Source organism: Cervus canadensis, chromosome 22 (assembly GCF_019320065.1).
Source record: "Cervus canadensis isolate Bull #8, Minnesota chromosome 22, ASM1932006v1, whole genome shotgun sequence".
Classification (NCBI taxonomy): domain Eukaryota; kingdom Metazoa; phylum Chordata; class Mammalia; order Artiodactyla; family Cervidae; genus Cervus; species Cervus canadensis.
Window position 1 is genome coordinate 9,787,299 of NC_057407.1, and position 26,762 is coordinate 9,814,060.

The following is a 26,762-nucleotide window of genomic DNA, read 5'->3' on the forward strand; positions in this document are numbered from 1 at the left end:
CTCCTCAGGCTCTCAACCACCCACAGAAATGCACCTTCTCTAATCCTGAAGAGCATTTGCCTCACTGAGCCTCATCTTCAAGTGCAGAGAAGTCCAAGAACTACGGCAGCTCCTTAAATGAGGCTTGGCAGAGCCAAGGGACACACTCTTCTGGCACACAGGGGACTTCAACAAACATCTAAGGCCTGTTCCGGGTGCTGCCAGAATGCCCAGCCTCCTATGCAAACAAGTTGCTACCCAAGGCTGGGCTCACAGAGCAGACTCTGTTACCTCAGGTCTGCAGATACTACAAGACGGTAAAAATCAATTTCTGATATACAAACCTCAAGGCACATGGCTTAACACTCCCTTTTTAAGTCATCATTCACTGGTAACTTATTTTATTCTCTGAAGTTAAAAGGGCAAAAATCCATATAAGGCCGTTACATGTATCCAAGATCTGTCAACTTCTTAAACAGACAACCCTTCTGGTTGAAATGAAAGAAAATGAGAAAATTTTTATTTGACACTCATATACAATGTTTCAGAAAATAGTGCCAGTAGTTTTCAGAGTAAATTCAGTCAAAAAGAAATCCAGGGACTTTCCTGGTGGTCTGGTGGTTAAGAATCTGCCTTCCAATTCAGGGGATACAGGTTCAATCCCTGATCAGGGAACTAAAATCCCACATACCTTGCGCTCACACGCTGCAATGAACGATAACCCAGCTGAGATCCAACACAGCCATTGGTAAATTAAAAAAAGAAACCTAACGATGACTATCTAAGGATATATTTTATATGCTTGAAAACTTACATAATACAAAGTGCTTTTTGTTGTCTTTTAAATTCTACCTTTGACAGACAAATCAAAAAGTAAGACCTCTGTACAGAATGACTTGACTTGTACCTGGGAGACACCTGGGCGCTTGTCACTTGATGTTGTCTCAGGCAACTTGAGAGCACACCCGAGGGCTCTGAGAGCTGGGAAGTAGGCAACGGTAGGAAGGAACTGACATGGGGCAAGACCTCACTATCAACCGTGACTGAGGTTGCCTGCCACAAACATTATGAAAACAGAGGCTACGTCTCCAAGTAATGCTCCCTCTGCTCCCAAAAGATACTCTGGTCAAGCCTCTGGTCTCCTGGTACCTTCCTCCTGACGGATCTCCTGATCCCAGGGATCTCCTGATCCCAGGCGTGCCAGGTCATTACCATCACAACAAAAACAAGCACAGACCAATGGCTCTGCAACACACTCATGCCTGCCCTCCTTGCTGCACTGCTCTCTGCCTGCCTCTCAGATGTTCTCCAGGCTGGATGCTACGCTGTGGAGTCGTCCACTCTTTAAATTCACCCTCTGACCTCAGAGCCCAGCATCTGGCATTATCCTTAAGACAACAATCAACTAGTAGCCACAATCCTCACTGCCTTCACATGCTAGGCTGTGATCTTCCCCACACACACCAACACTGTTAACCCTCATTTGAGCACAACTCAAATCTCCATTTGAGGAACACTGGCCTATTCTAGCTCTGGGCAAGCAGCCTTTAAAGGGATGATGGAAAATAAATAAATAAATAAAGGGGACGGTGGTATAGCGCTAACCAGGCCTTACAGATATCACCCAAGTAAAGTTAGAACTAAGAGTTAGAGAGACAAAAAAATTGGGACCGAATCTACAGAAAACCTTGGCAGAACTAACAGAGAGGTTGGAGTAATCCACAGAAAATGGAAAAAAAATCATTGCAGATGCTCACAATTAACCAGGTGGCTCTCACTGGTGAAAGAAAAGCTGAATGGAAACAATTTCATTATGCTTTCCTCTTGCCAGCATACATGGAAAACTGATTTTATGAGCGGGTTGTTTTTATTTTTTATTTATTTTTTTATTTTTTTATTAGTTGGAGGCTAATTACTTCACAACATTTCAGTGGGTTTTGTCATACCAGCGGGTTGTTTTTCTTTTAAAAAAAGGATTAAGCCAATCATTGACTTTCCCTGGATGACATATTCACTTGACATACTTTTCACATTCCCTCAATTTCATCCTGCATCTTCTTTGACAGACAACATGTTACTGAACATGGCCGGTTTTAAAAAAAAATCCGGGGAGTGGCGGGGGAAGGGGAAGGGGAAAGGGGGAAGGGGCCCAGCCGTGGAGTTTCAGAGGATCTCCAGGAGGGTGTTTTCTGGGATGTTTCTGCAGAACTCAGGCTGGAGACTTAAGTTGCTACTCCTTCAGCTACAGGAAATCATGTAGCCTGGGAGCAAACTCCTGCCTAAATTCTGTGACATTTTCTGTGAATATCGGTTTCCTCTTGTACTGCAATGATGCTAAAGTGGGAGAAAGTAATAGTATCTTTGTGGTAAGGACGTCAGGAGGATTGGCCATTTGTAAATAGTAACTTAATAGCAATTGTTGAGAAGGAAGGATGGAACCGCGCATTCATTCCTCCCTGTATAGACGTACTTAGGGCAGAAAGCCTTGATTGCCCGATGGTGGATTTGAAAGTACATCCAGAAATAAGAGACTCAGTAGAACCAGCAGATTTGGGATACGGGCCTGGCCTGAGTGGGAAGCAAGGTGGACCCCCCCAAAAAAAAAGAAAAAGAAAAAAGAAAAAATCCGAATTGAGTTTGTCTTTTGAGTAAGTTGAACGCATCAATAGTTATTCTAATTACTGTTATAGCTGGACTTAATTCAGTCTCCTATGTTTTTTAATTACCATACTTTTCAGTTGTTTTTTCTCCTCATTCTTGCCTTCCATCTCAATTCCCCTTTTTAGGTATGACAGTTTCCTAGCTGCATCCTATGGCACTGTGATTTATAACAAGAAATACATGCTTTGGTTTGGTGCAAGGTTCTTGGCACACAGCTTCTAAAACTGTTGCAATGTCTTAAGTGATAAGAGTAATGGGAACATCTTTGGTTATATTCTGGTCTTCTATCTTTGGTTCCTGAAATAGCTCCAAAGTGATAAAAGTGAAAAGTGTCTGTTGTTCCTCCCAACACAGATCTTTCAACCACATCTCAATTTATGCATATGACTTTTGCAAAGTTCCAAAGGATTGGTGGGGGTGGGGGTGGCTTGCTGCTGGCCAGGGGAATCAACCTTGTGATGAGAAGGTTGGATCTTCTGCCCTTACCCCCACACACCCACCTCTGGAGGGGAGAGGGGCTGGACATTGAGTTCTGTCACCAATGGCCAAACAGTTTAATCAATTCTGCCTGCTTACTGAAGCCTCCACAAAACCCCTGAAGTATGAGTTTTGCTGAGCTTCCAGACTGGTGCTTCCAGACATGCTTTAGCATGGAGGTGCTAAACGGGTGACTGCATGGAGAAGGCACAGAAGCACCTCACTTTTCTCCTATACCCTGGCTATCCCTCTCTATCATTGCACTGTTCCAGAGTTATACCCTTCCATAATAAAGTGGTCAAACAGCAAGCTAACTGAGTTCTGTAAACTGTTACAGCAAAGTATCAAGCCCAAGAAGAGGGTTGTGGGAACTTCTGATTTACATACAGCCAGAGGGTCATCAGAAGCAGTTAACACCCTGGTTTTGGGAGCGGCATCTGTAGGGGAGGCAACCTTGTGGGACTGAGCCCTGAACCTGTGGGATCTGATGCTATCTCCAGATGAACAGTGGCAGAGCTGAGTTAAACTGCAGGACACCCAGCTGGTTTCAAAGAATTGATTAGCATGAGGGAAAACCCTCACATATTGGGTGGTACTAGTAGAATAAATTTTTTTTCTTCACCTCCCAATAGCTATTCTTCCGTTCTTCTTTAGTTTCCAAATCCTGAGTTTTAGCTAGACCCCTTGCAAATGCTGAAAGGCATTTCCCAGCCTCCTTTGAAGCCAGGTGTGGTCACAGAATTGGCCAGAGAGATATAAAGGGCCATCTTCTATGTGATTTCTGGGAAATTTCCTTACAAGGAAGGGGCATGCCCTTTCTCCTGATTCCTCCTCAGCTACCTGAATGCACATATGATCTGTTCAACTAAAGCGGTCACCGTGGACACTGAGGCGACCACCTTGGAAGCTGAACCCAAATACAGCAGTCACATGATAGAGCAGCTGGGTTTCTAACAGCAGCCGTACTGCACTGTCCTCCTTAGAAATTCTTCTTGGAAAGATGTAAATGTCTACCCTACTTAACAAGACTAATTTTCAGGTCTTTCTTCACTGCTAGCAAACCTTTCCTAATCAATACAACATGTTAAATAAAAGACATAAATTCTACTTTTGTACTTCTGGTAGTTACTCCATTAACTTATTAGGATCTATTAACTATTCTTCTCTTTCCCCATCAATTACTTCAACTTACTAACTACATTTCCCTGCAAGAGAAGTAGTTCAGGACATTTTCATCTCTCTCTATTGCCTCCTCTCCTCACCTGTCTTCCATGTCAGGATTACTCAGTATTTACTTCTGGATTGTTATTGATGCAGGCTGCTTTCTTCTTAACTATTACTAAACTTTTTACTGAGGTATTACATACAGAAATATATAAATCATGAGTACAAAAGTGAAAACTTTCTTGGGAATTCCCTGGTGGTCCAGTGGTGAGGACTTGGTGCTTTCACTGCTGAGGCCCGGGTCTGATCCCTGGCTGGGGAATGAAAATCCCACAAGCCATGTAGTATGGCCAAAAAAAAAAATTCAAAAGACATTCTTATCAAGTGATGGTGAAAATGTTAATTACTCAGTCATGTCCAACTCTTTGCAACCCCATGGACTGTACAGCCTGCCAGGCTCCTCTGTCAATGGAATTCTCCAGGCAAGCATACTGGAGTGGGTAGCCATGCCCTCCTCCAGGGGACCTTCCTGACCCAGGGAACGAACCCAGGTCTCCTGCAGTGCAGGCAGAGTCTTTTACTGACTGAGCCACCAGGGAAGCCATGCACCTATCTGATCACTACTGTACTATGCCCCAGACCAAGCAGCAGGACAGCACCAGCTCCCAAGCGTCCTCCTCATGCTCCCTGCAGGCACAATTCTTCCCAAAGCTAACCTCCACGGTGCTCTTGAGACGCACAGATCCGTTTTGCCTGTTCTCAAGCTTTATATCAGGGACTCATACTATAGGCCATGTTTTGGGTCTGGCCTCTCTCATTCAACATTGCTGATGAGCCTCAAGGCTGTCATGGCTGGAGAGAATTCTGTCGTATGCACACACCTCGATTCATTCTATTTCGGGTGGCCTTTGGGTTAGCTCCAGTTTGTGACTATGACAAGCTGTGCTCTCATGAACATCTTTGAACGTATCTTTAAGTGAATGTGAGATGTGTTTCTGTTGGGTGCAAGCCTAGGAGAGGCTTGCTGGCTGTACAAGATGCACACAATTCTTCATTTAGTGCTTGTTGCTTAATCTTCTAAACTTCCTATACCACTTTATACACCCCATAAGCAGGGTCCAACACCTCATCCACCCTTGCTATTACCCAAGATTTTCATTTAACCATGCTGGGGATGTGCAGAGGCACTGCATTATGGTTTGAACTCACCATTTCTGGATGCTTGCCAAGGGTGAACGTCTCTCCGTATGCTCGCTAGCCACAGGAATAACTTCCATCTTCAAGTCACTGTTATAGGTTTTCTTGTCCCTCTTCCTAAAAGGGGTGTCTTACAGTTTGTAGTGCGGTGTCTTGTTTAACAAATCTTTGTTTCTCCCAAAGTCTTGGCTTTTCCGGTCAAGAGAACATTTTACTAGCTGTATGCTAGTAGAGCTGTATGCTGGATTTTACTGCCTGCTCCCTAACACTACTTCTCCCAAGAGGTTTTCAAGAGGACCTCTCTGTAGAAAGCCTTCTAAGGTCATCTTCAGCCAGAGAAAAAAATTTACTTTATCTTCACATTTAGATAATAGTGTAGTAGCTTGTAAAATTCTAGTTTTAAAGTTATCCTACTTAAACAAGAGTTTGAGCAAGCTCCAGGAGATGGTGAAGGACAGGGAAGCCTGGCATGCTGCAGTCCATGGGGTCACAGAGTCGGACATGACTAAGCGACTGAGTGACAACTTTGATACTGAAAAAGTATTCCTTAGGTCCACAGTTGCCACTGGGAAGTTTGATATTAATCTGCTTCTCATTCACGACTTTCTCTTTCAAACAGATTTGACATTTTTGCTACATCTTTGTTGTTAAATTTCAATCAAATCTGTCTTGGTGTGGGCTTTCTTTTATCTGTTGTTGTTTAGCACTTTTTACATTGAAGATGTTTCCTCTTTCATGATGACTGAAAACTCCTGGTCACTTCTAACATAGTACATTTTTTTTTTTTAATTGAAGTTTAATTGATTTACAGTGTAGTGCCAGCACTTTTCTATTATCTTCCGCCTCCTTATCCCCTAGAATTCTTCAACCTGAGCTTTCAACTTCTACCTTCAGTCTTTAGCTACACTCCTTCTGCAACTCAACCCCGCCCTGAATTCTTTGTTCCCATGTTATTTCTCTCCTTGTTTCTGTTTCATATACCCATTTCCTCTTTTTCCTGAGGATTTTCACTGTGTTGACTGCGTCCTCCTAAGCAGCTGGGGATATGAATTCTGCTCCAACTAGCACCGCCTGTCAATCTGTCACTTTCCTTCTATTCTGACTCTGGTTGTCAGCTTCTCGCTGTGGCTCCCTGTGAGCCTTTCGCCAGGTGAGATCACACCCCTTCTCACTCACCACACCCCTTCTCACTCACCACTCCCCTCCAAGGAGCTCCCGGAGGCAGAGAAGGAATCCAGAGTCCCACACGGCTCACCTCAGTCCTCCTGTCACTCCTCTGAGCCCAGCCACAAACAACTCCTGCTGCTCTTCAACCAGGCCTGCTCGGCCCCAGGTCTTCTGCAGCTGCTGTCACCTCCGCCTCACAAAACTGTCCTGCTCACGAAGCACCCCACTCCCTGCTGATTCCCTTGCCTCCTTCATGACCCTGTTCAAACGGCACCTCAGCGGGGCCTCCCTATCATCCCGTTTATGCCCAAAGCCTTAGCACTTGCTGCTTTTTCTTCCTTGATTTTTTCCCAAAGTACTTGTACATCTACAGACATGTGTCGTTCTTAAACTTACTTTCTGCTCCTTGAGGACAGAAATTTTGTTCTGTTCATTGCTCCATCCCTGGCACCCTGAACAGTGTCTGGCACTACTGGGGGAGTAGTAAGGTGAGCTGTGCCTTAGGAATTCTGCTCTGAGCTCATTCAGCACTGGACGCCCCCTACCAGGAGACTCTAATGTTTGAGGCGTCTCAGTAAGGCAGTGCTCTTTTCCAAAAGTGGTTTCCCTTCACTGGAATCTCTTAGGTCTGAGGCTCTGGAAGGAGTAGGGAGAAGCAACAGGAGGAAGAGAAAAAGGCACAACTGCCAACAGTCTGCCTTGGCCCGTACACCTGGGCTCTTTCACTCCAAGCTCTCAGCCCTACCTCAGAGACTAGAATCCAAGCACCTTCTGTCTCCTAAGGAGGTTGTCTCAGTTTTTATGTTATTTTCTCTTAGTTCTGTGGCATTTCCAGTTCCAAGGAGGGAGCGAGAAGGCTGCTGTGCTTCTGTTATCTGTTTTTTAGGCTGCTGTCACAAATTACCACAATCATAGTAGCTTAAACAACACAAGTTTATTATCTCATGGTTTTGGAGGTCCGAAGGTCAAAATGATTGTCACTGAGCTAACTCAAGGTGTGGGCAGAGCTATGTTCCCTGGTGAAGGCTGTAGGGACTTCCAGAGGCTGCCCAGCTTCCCTGGCTCATGGCCAGTCGACTCGTCTCACATTTCATTGCTCTGACTCTGCTTCCACCCTCACATCTGACTCTTCTATCTCCCTCTTTTGTTTATAAGGACCTTGTGATTATGCTGGGCCTACCCAGATAATCCAGGATCATCTCCCATCTCAAGATCCTTAATCACATCTGCAAAGTCCCTCCTGCCAGGAACCTAACACATTCATAGGTTCTGGGGATTAGGACGTGGACTTTGTGGGTGGGGGGGAGGAATACAATCACTATTCTGCGTAACACAGCTATTCTGTCATCTTGTCAGGAATTGGTAATCAGAGTTTCTTACACTGAAGTCCATGGCTAAGCTTTGGGTGGGGGGGGCGGTCTATAAAACACTTGAGATTGTCAGCAAAATGCTGCATCTTCCTGTGTTTCTCAAGAGAGAGCTTGTAGCTTTTGTAAATTTCATAGAAGAGCTATGAGCCCATTACCACAAAACACTCACTGTCCAAGATCTGACTGAGGGAAGAGAGCAAAGACCAACATTCTCCCAATAACTATTGGAACACAGACACGATTCCCCTATCGTATACTGTATGAAAAACCCACCACTCCTTTCTGTCCCCTTCTCAGAACATACATTAACCCCACACCACACACGAACCTCTCCTGAAGACAGGGGTGCCTGGAGTCCCAGTTTAGTACTAGAGTAATTCCCCCAGGAAGTGACAAGGGCAGCAATCAGAAACACTTCCCGGGGTGAAGAGTGGGATTGAATGGAACTATTAAGTAGGTAAGACTAAATGTCTGAGCCCTCTCTTCCTCCATCAAAGTCCCTGCCTATAGGTGGAGAAAATAAATGTCCTTGACAGAAACAAAGCCACATCTTGGCAGGGCAGGATCCCCAGATCCTGGCCCCTCCTCTTCCCCATCTTGTCCTCAAAAGCAGAGGTTCACTGCCTGGTTGACACGTCTGACAGCTTTCCCTGGGATGGCTGCCCAGCATGCTGCTTACCAAAGGCCAGGATTAAAGACTCTGGATACAAAAGCAAATGTTTTCCATCTGGTTTAAAGAATGTTTTTCTTTGGAATCCGTCTTATACCCATTTGCCCGGCCACAAGAGAGAACAAGTTCACTTACTTTGATTGCTGGGTCTGCCTTGGCCATGTGCCATCTTCATTTTGGGGCTCAATGACTAGCACCTGAGTGAAAGAGGAAACCACATTGGGAACATGCACACCATCTCACTTGCCGACATGCTCAGAACCAGAAGGGTTCTGTCCACACACAGCTGGAGCTGTCTGTGGGGCGGCCCAGGCCCTCCTACCTGACCCTGGCGCTGTCTGCGGGGCGGCCCGGGCCCTCCTACCTGACCCTGGCGCTGTCTGCGGGGCGGCCCGGGCCCTCCTACCTGGCCCTGGAGCTGTCTGCGGGGCGGCCCGGGCCCTCCTACCTGGCCCTGGAGCTGTCTGCGGGGCGGCCCGGGCCCTCCTACCTGGCCCTGGAGCTGTCTGCGGGGCGGCCCGGGCCCTCCTACCTGGCCCTGGAGCTGTCTGCGGGGCGGCCCGGGCCCTCCTACCTGGCCCTGGTACAGCCCGGCGTCCTGCACGGTGTTGTCCAGCTTGCTCAGCTGCTCGTAGGTGTTGCTCATGTACTTGTTCCACAGCCGCGTCTCACGCTCCGCAGGGATGTTGAAGAGCTTCCTCATCTCCTTCTCGATGGTTGCTGGGGACAGGCAGACACATCACTCTGGGCTTTTTCCCGGTGAAAGGACAACAACAGCCATGGCAAACTGAGGCACCTCTTCCATCCTTTTCAGACGGTCATGGGATGCTCAGGATCAAAAGCTCTGACTGACCTCAGCCCCTTGGTGACTCTTAAGGCCAAACATCTTGCATGGGGCATCCTTTTATACTCAAATACCCAAAGACTGCCCCTAGGTGTCTCATTCTATGATGATGTGGGTCCCCTTTTACAACACAAAGGCAACAGGGCATAGTTAAAAAACGGACCGCTGGAACTAAGGCAGATTTGGTTTCAAATACTAGGTCAGCCATTTTCTGAGATTTCTTCACCTTTATTACCATACGTTAAGTAAGCAGAGAACACATGCAATGCTTCATACAAAATGATTGCCAGGCTTTGCTGTCCACAAGACTGCCCTGCAAAGCAGGCGCCCAGGTCAGGACAGGTAACCACAATCCGAGACTATCTGGGTAACAAGTCTAAAGAGGGTGCCCCGCCTCCCCTCTCATTAGCCACCATGCCCTGCACTCTCACTAGCTTCCTGGAATGCCAGCCAGGGGACTCACCGATGGTGTCTGCCTTGCTGAAATGGCAGCTCAGCACGTTGGTGGGGTCACTGTTCTCACAAAGCTTCAGTTCCAGCAAATACACCTCCACCTTGCAGTGCTTGACAAAGAGGCCATGTTCCACCACCTGTGAACGAGCGCACGGGTGAAGGAGCACTGGTCCCACAGCAGGACAGTCTGGGAAGCAACATGCCTCATCACTGACAAAAGGCAGAATCTATGTGACAAGGAGTGTGAGCTTTAAAGTCATCGGCATATGTCTCAAGAGTTTAAAAATCTTATTTCCACTGGCCCCAGAGAGATGCAGTGCATAAGAGGAATATTTTCAGGGAGCTCAGACTCTTGCATATTCCCATACAGAAAAGCACTAAATTCCTTCACTTGAGTTATGTGGTTTTCCTTAACAATAATCTTTCGATGTTCAGACTATCTGCTCTTTGTTGCAAAACTTCTCCATAACCTGGCTCCCCCAGCCTCGCCTTCTCAGAGCAAGCCTCTCAGGATCACTTGAGATACTGTCTCCTGGGGGCTTGAAGTCCTAAAAATTTCCACCAAATAAAATGTAACTCTCAAAGGAAAAAAAAAATCTTATTTCCACTCATTAGGACCAACCAAGAGCATCATGATGAACCGGAGGGCACAACAGGAAAGTCACTGTTCATCTCTAAGTGGAGATCGTGATACCTCCCCTTGCAGGGTCTGTGGAATCAAGAAGCCTGGAGAACACAGTTAAATCCTTCAGCAGCATGCTCACCACACAGCAGGACTGCAGGCATTAGGGGACACCTGCGAAAACTGGCCTGCCCCTCACCACTTGATTCCTAACCCCTCTTGGAGTCCCAGGTTTCAGGTTGGAGAAAGAAGGTATTCCGGCCCTGAAGAGTGACGCTTAGAAGCTTGACCTCAGCACTGCAGCCCTTCCCTGCTCTGCTAAGAAGGGAAACTGCACACCATGCAGAGTGAGAAACGTCCCCAGTGCCTACTCCTCCACCAGATGAGATGTCCCCCTCTGACGGGACAAGCAAACAACTCTGGGAGTCAAGAGTGGTGGTATTCTTGTGAGTTCTGGCCACCAGAGGGGTCAACAAGCTGGGTTTCTCTCCCAGGGCCTGCCTTCCCTTAGAGATTGTTCTTCTCTCGGCTATTAACACCTGTTTTCCGAGGTACTCAACAATGTGATCAGAGATTCCTAACTATGGGGGAAGAGCAGTATCAGAAAAGTTAACAAGAAGCAGCACACTACTGTGTGTCCATATGCCCCCAAGTGAACTTTCCCTCACAGAAGCTTCCAGAATGCGATCTCACTGTACTGCTGGACACATCCCAAGCCACTGGGCAGCTGTAATGTTTGGAGGCCTCCATTCAACAGCTTAGGAACGTCTGTACCCCAGGAAAGCAAAAGCAGTCAGTGTCAGGGAGCACTCACAGACTCTGACCAGCAGGTGGGACCATTCGGGTACTCACTTTTCTGACAATGGGCTGCTGGCCTTCTACGCAGCCATACCAGTTTAGTAACTTATTCCAGGCCTCTGCTGGGACCAAAACATAGTCCAATTCATCAATTAAATGTTCCTTTAAGGTCTGACTCTCAGGATCTGAAAAAGGAAAACAGCAGATAGCTCACTGCTCTTCTCCCCAGAAATGTCTGTTTTACATGATTCTCATCTACTTTTCAGAAACAATAAAAGTATTTATGGAACAAGTACAAAACTCCAAAATTCTGTCACTGGCTATAACACAGAGCACACCTGGATGATTGTCTTTAGCTGTAATTTCTGAACAGTTTGTGAGGAACTTGTATTTCTTACAAAATTGGAGGGAGAAAGAAAGAGAAAAGAGAAAAACTCCGATTTACATTTTCAAAGTGCTTCCAGCTCCACAATTAAAACTGTTTTATTATGAATATTTAACAATATTCTGCTGAATGAAACTGCATTGAAATCAGATATCACCTTTCTTTGAAAGATTTACTAAGCAAGCAAATGAACACATCCATGAAGTTAAATTTATTTTTACCAAGAATCATTTACCATTCTTAGTGTCCAAAACTCCAAGACAAAAACTCAGCTGGACACCAGCCATACAGAGGGAGAATTTTTTTAACATGTGAAGCATCCATCTTACACCCCCACATGGAGGCAACACAACTGGGATTCAGAAAAGGACATTCATGGACTTCCTTGGTGGTACACTGCATAGGAATCCGCCTGCCAATGCAGGGGACACGGGTTCGATCCCTGGTCCTGGAAGATTCCACATGCCACCGAGCGACTAAAACCCTCGAGCCACAGTTACTGAGCCCGCGTGCTACAACTGAAGCCCGTGTGCCTAGAGCCTGTGCTCTGCAACAAGAGAAGCCACTGCAATGAAAAGCCCATGCACTGCAACAAAGAGTAGTCTCTGCTCTCTGCAATGAGAGAAAGCCCATGTGCAGCAAAGAAGACCCAGCACAACCAAAAAAGAAAGAAAAGGACATTCATGGTCTGAAATATACTCTGCTAATGGAAGCCCACGGGACTGGATCAAGGGAAGACTGACCACCTCCCACCCAGGGAGTATGCCCACCAACACCCACTCCCGCAACAGTGCCACTATTCTCTTCCAACAAGTGAAGCCACAAAGCCAGGGAAGCAGGAAGTACCCACAATGGTGTAACTCATCTGTACAAGGTAGACAACGTTAAAAATAAAAGCCAAAAGCAGCACTCACAAGATGACCAGGGCTTCCCATCTGATTCACCTTTGCCATTTTCATCTCCAAGGAAAAAGGAAAGACACTAAATAGCCTTGGAGAACAGGAATCCCAAAGTGAGAAGGATGCATGGATAAACAAAATGAACATAAGCATAAGCACAGTGGTATATCATTTAACCTTTAAAAAGAAGGAAATTCTGACATGCCGTAATATGGATAAACCTTGAGGACCTTATGCTGAATGCAAAAAGCTGGTCAGAGACAGACAAATACTGTATGATTCCACTTATACTACGAATCAAGAGTAATCAGAGACAGAAAATACAATGATGGTTGCCAGGATCTGGGAGAAAGGAGATTGGGAACTACTGTTTAACGGGTATGGAGATTCAGTTGTTGTTATTTTAACATTTATATTTATTTCTTTAGGACATGCTGGGTCTTCATTGTGGTGTGTGGGTTTCTGTAGTTGCAGTGTGTGGGCTCTCTAGCTATTCCATGCGTGCTTAATTGTGGCATCTGGGATCTAGTTCCCTGGCCAGGGATTGAACTGAGACCCCTTGCTTTGGGAGTGCAATGTCTTAGCCACTGAACCACCAGGAAGTCGTGAGATTCAGTTTTACCAAAAAAAAAAAAAAAAAAGTTCTGGAGATTGGCTTCGCACGAATGTAAATATACTCTATACTACTCAACAGTTAAAAATATTTAGATAGTATAACTTTCCTGGTGGTCTGGTGATTGAGACTCTGCACTTACACTGCAGGAGGCACAGATTCAACTCCTGGTCAGGGAACTAAGTTCCCACATGCCACAAGGCAAAGCCAAAATAATAGTAATAAAATAAATTTAGATGGTAAATTTTATGTGTATTTTACCATAATTTAAAAGGAAAAAAAAAACAAGTGGCTCCTCACTGATGAGCCAACTGTTTTCCACAGCAGCTCTGGCACAATTATTCACACTGACAGATCATACGTTTTCTACTCGGCAACAGAAGGATGATCCAGGAGGAGTACTTGAAACAAAAGCTTCACACCTCAACTCCAAGGTCTTCTCTTATTTGCAAATTAAAACTCACAAAGGTTCTTCACCAATCTTACTTGGAGAAATAGACCTTCTTCATTTCTAACATTATGCAGGTCTGGCTACCCATGCTGTGCCCAACAGCACCCACAGACCTTTAAAGGTGGGAAAGGAGCCAAGAGCTTTTAGCGTCATTAACCCCAAATACATCAGTTCTACAGGGCTTTCTCCTCTGAGGCTCAGTGACGATCTCCTCAAACATGTCATTCTTATGACACTCAAGAGCAAACACAGGAACTTAACTGGAATTTTCAATACAGTTCACCATTTTCCCTTAAAACTGCATCAGTCAAAGGGCATCATAGTAAAAAGCACACAGGAGTTTTGCAATAAGGACTAAGCCTTTGCAAATTTCTTCAACAGAGCAAATAAAGGGGAAAAATGAGAGCACAACTTGGTCTTAGCATAAGGATTCCATCGGATATACAGAAGGGGCAGAGGTGGAAAATGAGAGAGGAAATTGCGAGCAGACTACATTAGTGAGGATATGCCCTACCCACTCCTTCCCACTCATTCAAGAGCCTCTTCTAGGCAACTCCCATGACCGTAGGCAGCCAGACTGGGACTGGCAGGTGACTGACAGTCCAAGAGCTAAGAGGGTGGCTCTCACTGGCTAGAGATAGGCCATTCCTGCTCTGTCAATGTTCCAGGGTCTGAACGGAATGTACTTCTAGCCTCCTAAGCACACAACAAATGTTTCCAGCCTAATCCAGTGACATCAAATTGTTTTAAAGACAACAGAAGAAATGCTTGCCCTCAGCTGAAGGTCATACCAAATGACTTGAGGTCCCTCCAGCTCTAGGATTCTCAACACCAATACTATTAAAAGCCTTAAGTGAAAAAAAAATAAAAAAACAAAAAATAAAAAGCCTTAAGTGGGGTGGGAGGTAGGAGGGAGGTTTAAAGGGGAGGGGACATATGTATACTTATGGCTGATTCATGCTGATGTATGGCAGAAACCAATACAATATTATAAAGCAGTATCTTTCAATTAAAAATGATTTTTTAAAAAAGCCTTAAGAATTCTCCTTCTCAAATAAAAGATGGAAATGGACAAAGTGTAAATACAATACAAGGATCCTTTAGGGCAACTTCATGGTATACTTCCACCTACAACAGGAAGAAAAGCCTATAACATTATTATGTCATTCATATCTCCCAGAAAACAAGGTATACACTGAAGCACTGCTCGCTTTTTAAAACACCCAGGATAGTGTTAGGTATCTGAATCAAGCCTCATGCATTGTCTGCCTTCCTGCTGCCTTGACTGTGGGCCCAGGCAACAGATCATCTCTGTCCTGCTTGCACAGGAGTCTAAAAGCAAGGCAGAAAAAAGCCGAGGAAAGGCCAACTGCCGTTTCTATGCACCCAAAGGTGCAAGTCAAGCTCAGCCATGTCATACTTCACTTTTTCAGTCACTTCTTCCATGAGGAGCTGGTCTGTATTCGTAACTCTACTGACCTTCCACCTCCCCTCACACAACTCCTATGACAAACGTGGCCACCACAGCAATCCCTGATCAATGTTGTCAGGTCTACGATTTGCCCCACTGCAAAGGTTACACAGAAAATTCTGGTTCCTAAATTTCAGATTCCAGATGTAGTTTCAAAGTAATATCCTATTTCTTTCAATGTAGTAATCTCAAATCTCTGGCAGAACTTGAAAAAAAAAAAAAAAAAACGATAAAAGAGAGACAGGCAGACATTTCTTCAGACATTCCTCACTAAGACATTTCTGCTTTTACTAAAAGGTGTTAATTCAGGGAAAAAACAGCTTCACTGCTCTGTGAGGGCCTGCAAAGACTTCTGCTACAGACCCAAGTGAAGGCCCTTTGTTTCTATCCTCTCACAGTAGGAAAGTCAGGTTCATGATACCCGTGGCAAAGAGAAACACAACCTCAGGCCACCATGACCTCAGTTTACCCAAGTGGACATTTCAGTTAGAAAAGCAATGGGATACTGTACCTGAAAAGAGTCCAGAGTTATCTATTGGGCCAGGATACAGATTATGTTCACCCACATTGTACATATCCCAGCTGTCGAAGCCCACATACTTCTTCCACTGCTTGAACCACCGGCTGTCAATAAGATACCTACAGACAGACAAAAATGCACTGTACCAGAAAACCTGAGGTTGTATGTTTCTGCAGCTGCTCCCTAAATTTTTTAGGGTTGTTCCACTTAGAGAACAAGCAATCCCTGCTAAAAAACTCTCAAGAGGGGACTTCCCTGGTGGTTCAGTGGCTAAGACTCTGTGCTTCCAATGCAGGGGGCCCGGGTTCAAACCCTGGTCAGGGAACAAGATCCCATGTGCTGTAACTAAGACCTCATGCAGTCAAATAAATAAATAAATATATATTTAAAAAAAAAAAACTCTCAAGAGTAGGAGCAGGGCCAGGCCCTCTTGGGCCTGGAACAGAAAGCCTGGCCCAGGGGATGCACTGACTAAGTGAAACAGCTGTTAAAAAATAAGTAAAAGGAAGGAAATGGCTAGCTTCAAAAATGCTTGTTTAAAGAAATTCTTTCTTGGGGAAAACCTTATTTGCTAATGACCATAGCATTAATTTCATAATGATCTTTACAGAGATCCTTGTCCAGGCAGACAGTTTGGTTACACTGCTTTGTTTCACGTGAAGAGCATTAAACCAGTTTTCTTTCTAAAAATAAGATAATAACATAACACACTTCAGTTTTCCTTTGAGGACCAAACGTGTGTAGATATATACATACACTTATATAGATATACACACGCATATATACATACAATGTCGTGGTGTGTTTATCTTATCAAAGAGCATTACGTTGAGCTGGTTATAGTTTAAAAGTATCATCATGCTGTTTTATTAATACAATTAAGACAGAAGGAGGGAAAAACCTCTGTAGGGGAACAAAACATAACAATTACATTGGTGAGTCCTTCAAATTTTATAACCAACAAACTTCAGAGACCAGTCAGCTTCCTAGAAGCCATAAGGATCTATAAATATATCCACATCTCTAAAATGCTCTTTTCTCTCCGAACACTTTCACTGTGTGATTTTAGTCTATCTGAAACCTCCTCTGCTTCTGCTGACTATTCTTCACGTGTCACCACTTTTCGGGATATCAAGTACTTCTGCCTGCTCTGCCTGTCACAGCTTGGCCAGCTCAAGGACACTGTAACGACTGAATTCCTCCTAGCTTCTCTTCCCTGCTCAATTTCTCTGTAATACAGCCGTTATCACCACCATCATCGTTTCTTAAAAAAGGGTTGCTCAACCACATTCAGTGCAACGCCAAGCCCCAGTTTCTGTTTCCACACAATAATACCACCCAGAAATCTCTTCACTAGTGGAAGTACTGTCCCTGCTACTAGATAATTTATTGACTTGCTCGACTAAATCTTCGTTTGTTAGGCTCTAAGCTACCCGCCTCTTTCACTCCGAAACGCTGCTGCCACCAATTATTTTTAACATTTGCTACCAAAATAACCTGGGACTCTCAGACAATTATTCAGCTACTGACCTTGACGTCTGTCCAGCAGTTTACAAGCTACAGAGTATCTACTTCTCATCTACACCTCAAGCAACTGAGGGCGGGGTCACCAAATATCGCGATCTTGGTCTTAAGAAGAAGCCAGGGTCTGTGAGGTGTGGACGCCTTCGCCCAAAATCACAAAGTGAATCCTCAAAGGTAAAGGACTCTCCTCAACCACAAGGTCCCCGGGAGTACTCCCCTTCTTTCCATCTCTTAGCCCTAGCCTCCGCTGGATACGCCCCCTCGGGCTCCACGAAGACCTGGACGACCCTCAGCTCCACCCACGCTTTCATCCAGTGCTCCCTTCCCTAAGGGGCGGGAGTCCAGGCACTCTCTCAGAGTCACCAACATCTCTCCTGCCCAGCCTCTAGTCAAGCCGGAAAAGAGGGGCCGGGCCTGAGCACCCGAGCGCCAGCCCCTGGTCCAGTGGGGCAGAAAGGAGAGCCCGGCGCTCACCACTGCGCCCCTCGCTGGAGCGTGGTCCTCATCAAGGCCCCGAGCTCGGATTTCTGGGTCTCCGCATCCGGTCGCTCACGGTACCCTCCGCCTTCCGCCATCTCGTCCGCGGCCCCAGCCCAGCCGGCCCGGACATCCGCCTCGCGCACAGCGTGCTGTGGACCGCGCCCACGCGCGCACGTACGCACTCACGTGCGCGCACGCAAGCCCCTCCTCGTGCAGCGGCCGGGGGCGCCGGCCCGCCCCTTGCTTTCCCCCACCCCAACGACGCACCCCGCCCCCCCACCTCCCGCGCTTGCGCGGTGGAGCCGGGAGCGGGGCCGGAAGAGGAGGCTGACGTCGGGAAAGAGCTTCAGTGTTCTCAGTCAGGCGTCGCGCACCCGGCGCCGTCCGGCACACGTTTCTGTGTCCAGCCCGGCGATCTCGAGGAGTCAGACCACAGGCCCCACGACCCTTCGGGTACCTCTTCTGGCCTGCGGGGTTATCCTGGTCTTAAATCAACGCAGCGCCAGGTGCGAGGAGTCCTGAAACTAGATTTTCTTGTTTTCACTCCAGCCATGCCGCTTTCAGCGGAGACCTCAGGCGAGCCCTTAGCTGCCCAAACATGAACTCCGGATGCCTGTCCGGCAGGCCCTGCGGAAATATTCCCAATCATCTCTGTCTGAACCCCAGAATCACCTGGCCCAGGCCGAATTCCACAAGCCCTCCATTACTTCCTTTATCGGGCAAGCAAGCAGCCACAGGGGGGCGATAGCAACGTGGGTGGGAGGAGCGGTCCAGGTATATTCTCCACGTCAGGTACCCAGGCTGCTGCTTTGTTGCTGCAACAAAGTACAATAGCCTGAACACCTTTGGCTCCCAATCGACCGTGCGTACAAGAAACACAGCCCTCCTTCTGGAGGGCTAAACTATATGTGTCTAGCAGCTCCTGCCCTCAGAAAAAATAAACAAACATGACTCAGTACCTGCCCTTAATCCAATGATCCCCATTTTTTTATGCACCAGGGACCTATTTCGTGGAATAACTTTTTTATTGGGGGGGGGGGGGGTTTTGGGGAAGATTCAAGAGCATTATATTTCTTTGCCCTTTATTGTTTTTACCACCTCAGACCGTCAGACATTAGATCGCAGAGGATGAAGACCCCTGCTTTACCCAGTCTAATAGAGGAGAGGCGCTATTCCACAAATAACCCCAGCACCAAGTCAAGCAGTGTGTGATAAGCACCATTAAAGGGTATGAATCAAAGACTGTAGACCCCAAGCTGTGAAACGGAGCGTTTCACTTGAGTACCTTTTGAGTGTGATCTTGAAAGCATAGAAATGAGGGTGCATGTTAAAGGAGAGGAGACTAAAGGGGTTAAAGGAAATTTCTGGAACAAGCAGGTAAAGTCATAGAGTGAAGATTAGGTCAGTTTAGCTGGACACAGACTACTGAAAGGACCTGAGATCTAAGGCTAGAAGGGAGGCTGGCCCCATATATCCTGCATATAGATATTGTAGGAAGTTTGAGAGCAGAGAGAAATAGCTGAAGGTACTTTATACAGAGGTACAGCCCACAGACCTACTAAGAACCCTTTGGAAAGATGTCTGTGAGGGAAGAGAGAAAAAACAGGTGCAGAAGAGAAAACTGGCCTGGTGAAGTTGAGGTTGGTCATTTGAACAGATTTATTACTTTTTTTAGGTTGAATTTTGGCTAATTGATATTAATACATTAAGCACTGTCTGCTAACAGAGGCCTCTTGGCAGCTGGGTGGATAGTGGGGCAAGGTAATTTGGAATTAAAACTGCCTTTAGGGACATCCTTTGTGGTCCCATGATTAAGACTTTGAACTCCCAATGCAGGGGGACCAGGTTCAATCCCTAATCAGGAAACTACATGCTACATGCCACAACTAAGACCCATAGCAGCCAAATAAATAATAATTTTTAAAAACATCTTGAATAACTACATAGCAGTTAATCCCATGCACATAAGAGTTACCATCAAATGATAATTCTACATCTTGATCCTGACACCCCAAGTGCCCTTCTGTGAAAGTTCTTTTAAATTGTTAAAATTGTTACTGAACCAAAACCACTGCTTTTAGTCCTATTTATGGAAAATGAAAGCTGGGTTAATGGGCATGACTGAACCTACATTACAGTGTCTGCTTCCCTCTTCTTTTTTTTTTTTTTTATTTTTTTTCCCCTCTTCTTTTTTTAGCAGTTCCTCCTATACCATTTATGGCATGGGTCAGATTCTTAAGGAAGTAGGACAAGTCAGCACCACTAGAAAGGGGGACAAAACCTAATTATAAAAATGAAAACTTTGGAAAATCTTTTTTGAGCCTGGATCTCTTCTCTGCTATTCAACAGCTGTAAACAAACGAAAAAAAAAAAGTACACTAATTATGAGTAATTCCTAAAAATTTATATTCAAATAATCAAGTGCTGGAAGTTAAAATGCAGGGGGTAAAGTGACACTTCATAATCAGATCATCATTATTTCTAAAGTGTTCAAACTTTCATAGTGAGTTTGATTATTACACATTAAAAACAGAACTCGAAACCGTGAACTTCTGCCTGCATGTTCCTGCTATTGTGACCCACGGATTTGGGAGGAAAGGAGTTGAGTAATTCAACTCAGGACACACCCTGGGCACAGGGCTGGATTCTCTGTTGGGCTGTTTCCCCTAGGGGAGGGGTATAGGCCTGGTAGGCCCCTCTGTTGGCCCGGTAACCAAACCTCAGAACTGAACAACTCACCCATTGCCTTGGGACCTTGGAGCACAACAATGGGAAGGAAAGCAGGAAAGGGAACTAGGGGAAACAGGCCTGACTGACTGGTCACATGCCCGCGATCTTGGATGGGGATGATCTAATTGAGGGTTTGTAATGTCTGGGTGTGTAAACTTTAAGCTTTATTTGGTTTCAAATCATAAAGTTCTTTCCTTGGCTGGTGCTATGGCTTACTCTAAACCTACTCCCCAGTCAACCTTGGTCAACACCTGCTTGGCAGTCCCAGAGCATGTCTGGCTATATTCATAAATATTGAGCACCTTTTGATTAGAGGTTCCATCAGGAGAGAAATATTTTTTGTTTCCTCCTTGCCTGTGCTTTTTTAGCTTGCCTGGGGACAGTGAAAAAGAGAAAGGCTCTAGAGATACATTTTAGAAAAATTAAATGTCTTATCAGTGACACTATCATCTCTGTGGTAAAAGGGGTAAGTTTATTGGGGAAGGGTGACGTTTCCAGGGTGGCTCAGTGGTAAAGGATATGCCTGCCAGTACAGGAGATGTGAGAGACTTGGGTTCCATCCCTGGGTTGGGAGGATCCCCCAGAAGAGGAAATGGCAACCCACTCCAGTATTCTTACCTGGAAAATTCCATGGCCAGAGGAGCTTGGTGAGCTACAGTCCATGGGGGTCATAAATTGTTGGACACAACTGAGCAACTGAACACACACACCGAGGAAGGTGACAGAAGCAAAAAACTGAAGGAATCTCACAGAGAGGATGTGGGGTCATTCTTTCCCATGTTGGAGATTCATGCTGTTGCAGATTCCATTCTGGTTATGCCCCTGTCAGTAGGCAGTCCTGATTGGGCGAGGAAGGTGTTGCACCCTGAGCCTGGGTGTGGCAGTGCCTTCTCTTCCTGCTCAAATTCTGCTACTGTCAACATCTGAACCTTAAAAAAGTATTTAGGTATTAATTGTGTGTGTTGTTTGCCCTTTGCACAGAGCAAATTCTCAGCATTTCTTGGGTGAATGAAAAAATTATCCAGATAGTAGTCATTTTTTCCTTTGAGTAATAATCTATTATATACTCATAGCCCCTACTCTCCAGGGGTTCACAGCCAGCGTGGCTGGGGAAGATGTTTTCACGTGTAATTATAGTGCGTTGTGTGATAAAAGTGCTAGGGGGCGGAGAAGGCAATGGCACCCCACTCCAGTACTCTTGCCTGGAAAATCCCATGGACGGAGGAGCCTGGTAGGCTGCAGTCCATGGGGTCTCGAAGAGTCAGACATGACTGAGCAACTTCACTTTCACTTTTCACTTTTATGCATTGGAGAAGGAAATGGCAACCGACTCCAGTGTTTTTGCCTGGAGAATCCCAGGGATGGGGTCGCACAGAGTCAGACACGACTGAAGTGACTTAGCAGTAGCAGTAAAGTCTACTACTACTTTACTTAGAGGGTAGGTGTAAGTGAGAGCAGGAGTGGGGTGGACACGCCTGTCCCTGCTTTCCTCATCCCATCTGGACCCTTCTTTGCCCTTGAATCTATTCCTCCCTTTCCCCAGCAGTCTATTTATTAACTAGCAAGAGGGCAAATAAGGGATCTTCTAGGATTGATTTTGCTAATTTTTTTGAGGATACCGAGCACCATTTCACCATATTCTGTACCCTTATCTGACAGTCCCTCCCAGAACTGAGTTTTCTTTTCATCCAGGGTTCAGAAGGAAAAACAAAAACCAAATCATATCGTCACGCACCAATAAAACGTAAGCTGTCCAGATGGAAATAAAATCTAATTAGGAAATAAAAAAAAAAGTGCTAGGGGGGAAAAAATGCTAGGGGAACATGAAGGGTGATGCTGTAGACACTTGCCTAGGAAGAAAATATTGTAATATAAGCACCTGTTGTAGGAAACAAAGTTATGCTTAACATCCCTCCTGGCCTCTGAGGATGCATAGTGAGTCTGCCAAGGAATCCTCAGGGGCCAGGGCGTCTTTATTTTTCATTTAAAAAAAATTTTTTAGAGAGCTTAGGAATGGGCTGTTTTATTTTATTTATCTTTTGAACCACACCTTGGGGCCTGTGGGATCTTAATTCCCTGATCAGTGATGGATCGAACCTGCACCGCCTGCATTGGAACAAGTCTTAACCACTAGAGACCTCTGGGGAAGTCACAGACCAGGGCTTCTTTAGATTCATGCACAGCTACACAGGCACAGGCACAAGCTGGGGACAGAGACTGGGGTAACAGATACGCAGGACTGCAGGACAGCATCCAAGGTGGGCTGCCTGTGTCCTGGATACTGCCCGACCCTAGGCAATTGGATTAAGTGAGCCTGTTCTTGGGTCTCCTGTCTTGCCCTTGCTGGCCACGGCTACCCTAGGCCTGGGAGGGGTGCTGGGAATAGGATTTCTGTCTGCAGGATGAATGATGGCAAGGCTGCTGGACCTCTGACCAGTACATCACTGTCATGTCCTGTCAGTTTCAATGCTTCTGGATGCAACTTACAGAATACCCACCAGCAAGTGACCCACCTAGCTGGTGATTTTGTTTTTGCTTTTTCTCGCGACAGGTCTGGAGTTGAGCTCTTGGGTAGGTCAAAGCTAAGGATGTCTGATCTCAAGTCGGCTTCCCTGTTACCCTCAGGGCCAGGGCCCATGAGCCCTCACTCCTCAGGCAAGAACCTCTCTCATCTGAGCTCCCACTTCCCAGTCCAGCAGTTCCGGATGCCCAGTAACTTGTTGACCAGCTCCAGCTGGGTTTTATTTTAGTGCCAGCACAGGTGTGTCACACCTGTCACACCTCTATGAAAGCACGTTCTTCCATCCTATTTGGTGACCATAGTAACAAAAACCTGCCAAATTCAGAGTGCTCTGACCTGGATCCCTGTCCATTCTTTGTAAATCCATGCCATGGATGAATTTATTTCTCCTGGGGAAATCGTTAGCCAGTATTTTTCACTCAGTATTACACTAAAGTTAAAACTTACGAGAGGGATTTCCCTGGTGGTCCAGTGGTTAAAACTCTGTGCTTCCAATGCAGGGGACACAGGTTGGATCCCTAATCTGGGAACTAAGATCCTGCATGCTGCAGGGTGCGCCCGGCCCCCCTAAGGAAAAAAAAAAAAAAGAGAAAAGATTGATTGGGCCAGGAATGCCTCTCTGAAAATAAACTTAAGTGTTGTTCGTGGAACTCCGTGGAGACAGAAGAAGGAAGTCATTTGATAAAGGGCTAATTGTGCAAGAAGGGCCTGACCAAATGGGTTGTATCAGATTTTGTTTTTTCAGCTTTGTTGAGGTATAGTTGACAAATAAACCTGTAAACTATTTAGTGTGTACATAATGATGTAATATACACCTATGTGATCTACCGGATTTAATGTTTAGAAAAAGTTTAAACCAGCCTTTCTGGAAGAGCTTCTGAAATGGAGGTTTCTGAACCTGTTGCGTAACAGCAGGGCCCAGCCCTTCTCGGAAGACCTGTGGACTCAGTTCTGCTGCCTGCTCCCAGATCAGGCAGTGTCCCGGAGGCAGTACCACCAAAGGCCAGGACCTCAGGCAGACTCGCTGGGATTCCTTCACTTTTACTTGTTAATTTGAGCTGCTGATTCACAATAGGGTGGAGTGGGTGCAGGTCCCAGCCAGTAGCAGTAGGGTGGTTGAACGAGAAAGAATGTGTGTGTGTTTTGGGGGAAGAGTTCTAGTTTATGCGGAGGAAGATGAACCCTTAACGGGGCTTTAGACTGAGTCTTCCTGAAAAAGAGAGTTGGAAAAGACAGTTAAAGGAGGCAGGCAACTTCAAGTCTGAGCAGGAGCAGTCACCAGCCAGCGTCAGCCACATGGGGATCTCGGAAGCTCCTTTCTCTTAGCGCTCAAGGCATAAACTGAAGAAGAAGAGAAAAACGTGGGTGATGAGGGGTGAGTCACTGGGCACCCAGACTCTCACCCTCTGGGGTGAGACGAGTCACTCACAGATGTCATGAGTCTTGGTTCTAAGAGGGGTACAGATAGGGTGGGGTTTAAATGGGCAACAGAACTCGGCCTTTGGTCACCTCAGAGGGGACTCAAAATCTGAGATGGAGGGGGTTTCCCTAGCAGTCTAGTGGTGAAGACTCTGTGTTTCCAATGCCGGGAACACAGGTTGCACCTCAGGTCGGGCAACTAAGATCCCATGTGCTGTGTGGAGCAGCCAAAAAGTTAAAAAAAAGCTGAGGTGGAGAGGCCTTGCAGCCAGAGGGAGGTGGTAGGCCTGTTGATGATGGAGGGAGAGGGAGCCGGAACAGATACTGCCCTTAATGACCTAAAGCCAGACGGAGGGGGAGAACAACAGCAAAGATTTCTGCTTAGGGTTGGAAGAGAAGTTCTTCAGAGTTGATTCCAACGCAGCAGGGACTTGAGTCACTGATGTGACCATGAACACTGGGACCCCAGAATCTCTGGACCACATTCTGGACTGATAACGAAGTATCTGGGTGCTTGTCTGTCCAAACAGAAGCTTCACTGCAGTGCTTACTTCGGAAGCACATATACTCCAGTTGCAATGATAAGAGATTAGCATGACCTCTGCACAAGGATGACATACAAATTTGAGAAGCGGTCCATATTTAAAAAAAAAAAAATTTGAAAAAAATACAGAAGCAGCTTCATTGCATACAGCCCTGCAGAGTCCCTTGTACAGTGATAGGAAGTGGCTCCATATCTGTCTGTCTCAAGAGATTACTGACAGCAGGGACCACAGATGGAGGGGCTGGAACTGAACCACACCTGGGAAGTGGCAGCTGGCCTCCAAGATATGCCCCGCCCTGAGCCTGGCCCCGAAATTGCAACTGCTGGGCAGGGTCAGAGCAACCAACTGTGTACTCTGCTGACTACCTGAGCGGCAGCAACCAGTAAGCACAGCTTCAGAGCAGACAGAAGCGCTGGATGGACCTATGCAAAGATCTAGCAGTGTCCTGAGGAAAGAAAGTTATGTCTCATGAGCTGCCAACTGTGTAAAGTAGACTTATATGGTCCTAACACCTGGAAAAGCTGTTACCAAAAACAGGACTCACTGCCTGATGGGCATAGAAGCCAATACTACGGCACCTACATTTTTGTCTGCACTGGGATCTTAGTTGTGGCACTTGGGATCCTTAGTTGTAGCACGTGGGTTCTAGTTCCCTGACCAGAGATCGAACACCAGCCCCCAAGTTGGGAGCTTGGAGTCTTAGCCACTGAAACACTAGGAAAGTCCCTGGTACCCACTTTTAAGAAGAGTTTTTTTAATTTTTTTAGTTCTACCAGTTTATTACTACCAACCCATCTCCCTCCACCTTCATGCACACATGCTCAGTCATGTAACCCCATGGACTGCAGCCCGCCAGGCTCCTCTGTCCATGGACTTTTCCAGGCAAGAATACTGGAGTGGGTTGCCATTTCCTTCTCCAGGTTGAGAAGAGTTTTACTGGGAGGTGACCTTAACTGGAGGTCGATGGATAAGGACTCAGGAAGCAAGACTGTCAAATCCGTGTCCCTAATCCAAAATCACTGCAAATGGTGACTGCAGCCATGAAATTAAAAGATGCTTGCTCCTTGGAAGAAAAGTTATGACCAACATAGCATATTAAAAAGCAGAGACATTACTTTGCCAACAAAGGTCTGTCTAATCAAGGCTATGGTTTTTCCAAGTTATGTATGGATGTGAGAGTTGGACTATACAGAAGGCTGAGCGCTGAAGAATTGATGCTTTTGAACTGTGATGTTGGAGAAGACTCTTGAGAGTCCCTTGGAAAGGAGATCCAACCTGTCCATCCTAAAGGAAATCAGTCCTGAATATTCATTGGAAGGACTGATGCTGAAGCTGAAACTCCAATACTTTGACCACCTGATGTGAAGAACTGACTCATTTGAAAAGACCCTGATGCTGGAAAGATTGAAGGCGGGAGAAGGGGACAACAGAAGATGAGATGGTTGGATGCCATCACCGACTAGATGGACATGAGTTTGAGTAAACTCCAGGAGTTGGTGATGAACAGGGAAGCCTAGCATACTGCAGTCCATGGGGTCGCAGAGTCAGACATGACTGAACTGAACTGAATCTGGAGTTTGATCAACCTTTATTGAGTTAGGGGAGGATGGGTTAGTATGTGGAAGCGGTAGTGTGGCAGGTTTTGATTGGAGGGCATTAGAACTTGGCCATTTAAGGTATGGTCTTCCTGGACAATGGAACTTTCACTTTTCAAAGTGTTCCAGCATTCAGGTTGTGGTTATGTACAGATTCTTTTGATTCTATGTCAGGGGGGTGGGGTGGAGGTGGAGAAACTTGATTCC

At 46.0% G+C, this 26,762-nt stretch overlaps 1 protein-coding gene and 2 non-coding genes across 7 annotated transcripts in view; 2 read left to right on the forward strand and 1 right to left on the reverse strand.

The window, feature by feature from the left end:
• The window catches only part of USP4 (ubiquitin specific peptidase 4), a 40,526-nt gene extending 22,602 nt beyond the window's left edge, over nt 1-17,924 (reverse strand). Inside the window, exons 1-7 of one of the 5 annotated variants that reach the window (XM_043441920.1) lie at nt 17,740-17,924; nt 15,733-15,860; nt 11,457-11,587; nt 9,993-10,119; nt 9,260-9,405; nt 8,821-8,882; nt 4,845-5,595 (exon numbers count right to left, since the gene is read on the reverse strand). In XM_043441920.1, coding sequence (XP_043297855.1) covers nt 5,487-5,595; nt 8,821-8,882; nt 9,260-9,405; nt 9,993-10,119; nt 11,457-11,587; nt 15,733-15,860; nt 17,740-17,840 — 804 coding nt within the window. In that variant the 5' untranslated portion in view covers nt 17,841-17,924 and the 3' untranslated portion in view covers nt 4,845-5,486. Of the gene's footprint in view, nt 1-4,844; nt 5,596-8,820; nt 8,883-9,259; nt 9,406-9,992; nt 10,120-11,456; nt 11,588-15,732; nt 15,861-17,739 lie in introns of those variants that run through there. The other 4 variants (XM_043441918.1, XM_043441917.1, XM_043441916.1 and 1 more) reach the window with 4 other exon arrangements.
• On the forward strand, nt 15,994-16,066 carry TRNAG-UCC. The gene has a single exon. It is a non-coding gene; the product is annotated as a tRNA-Gly (tRNA).
• Nucleotides 17,925-24,958: 7,034 nt separating the features above from the next.
• On the forward strand, nt 24,959-25,061 carry LOC122425205. The gene has a single exon (XR_006264754.1). It is a non-coding gene; the product is annotated as a U6 spliceosomal RNA (small nuclear RNA).
• Nucleotides 25,062-26,762: the final 1,701 nt, after the last annotated feature.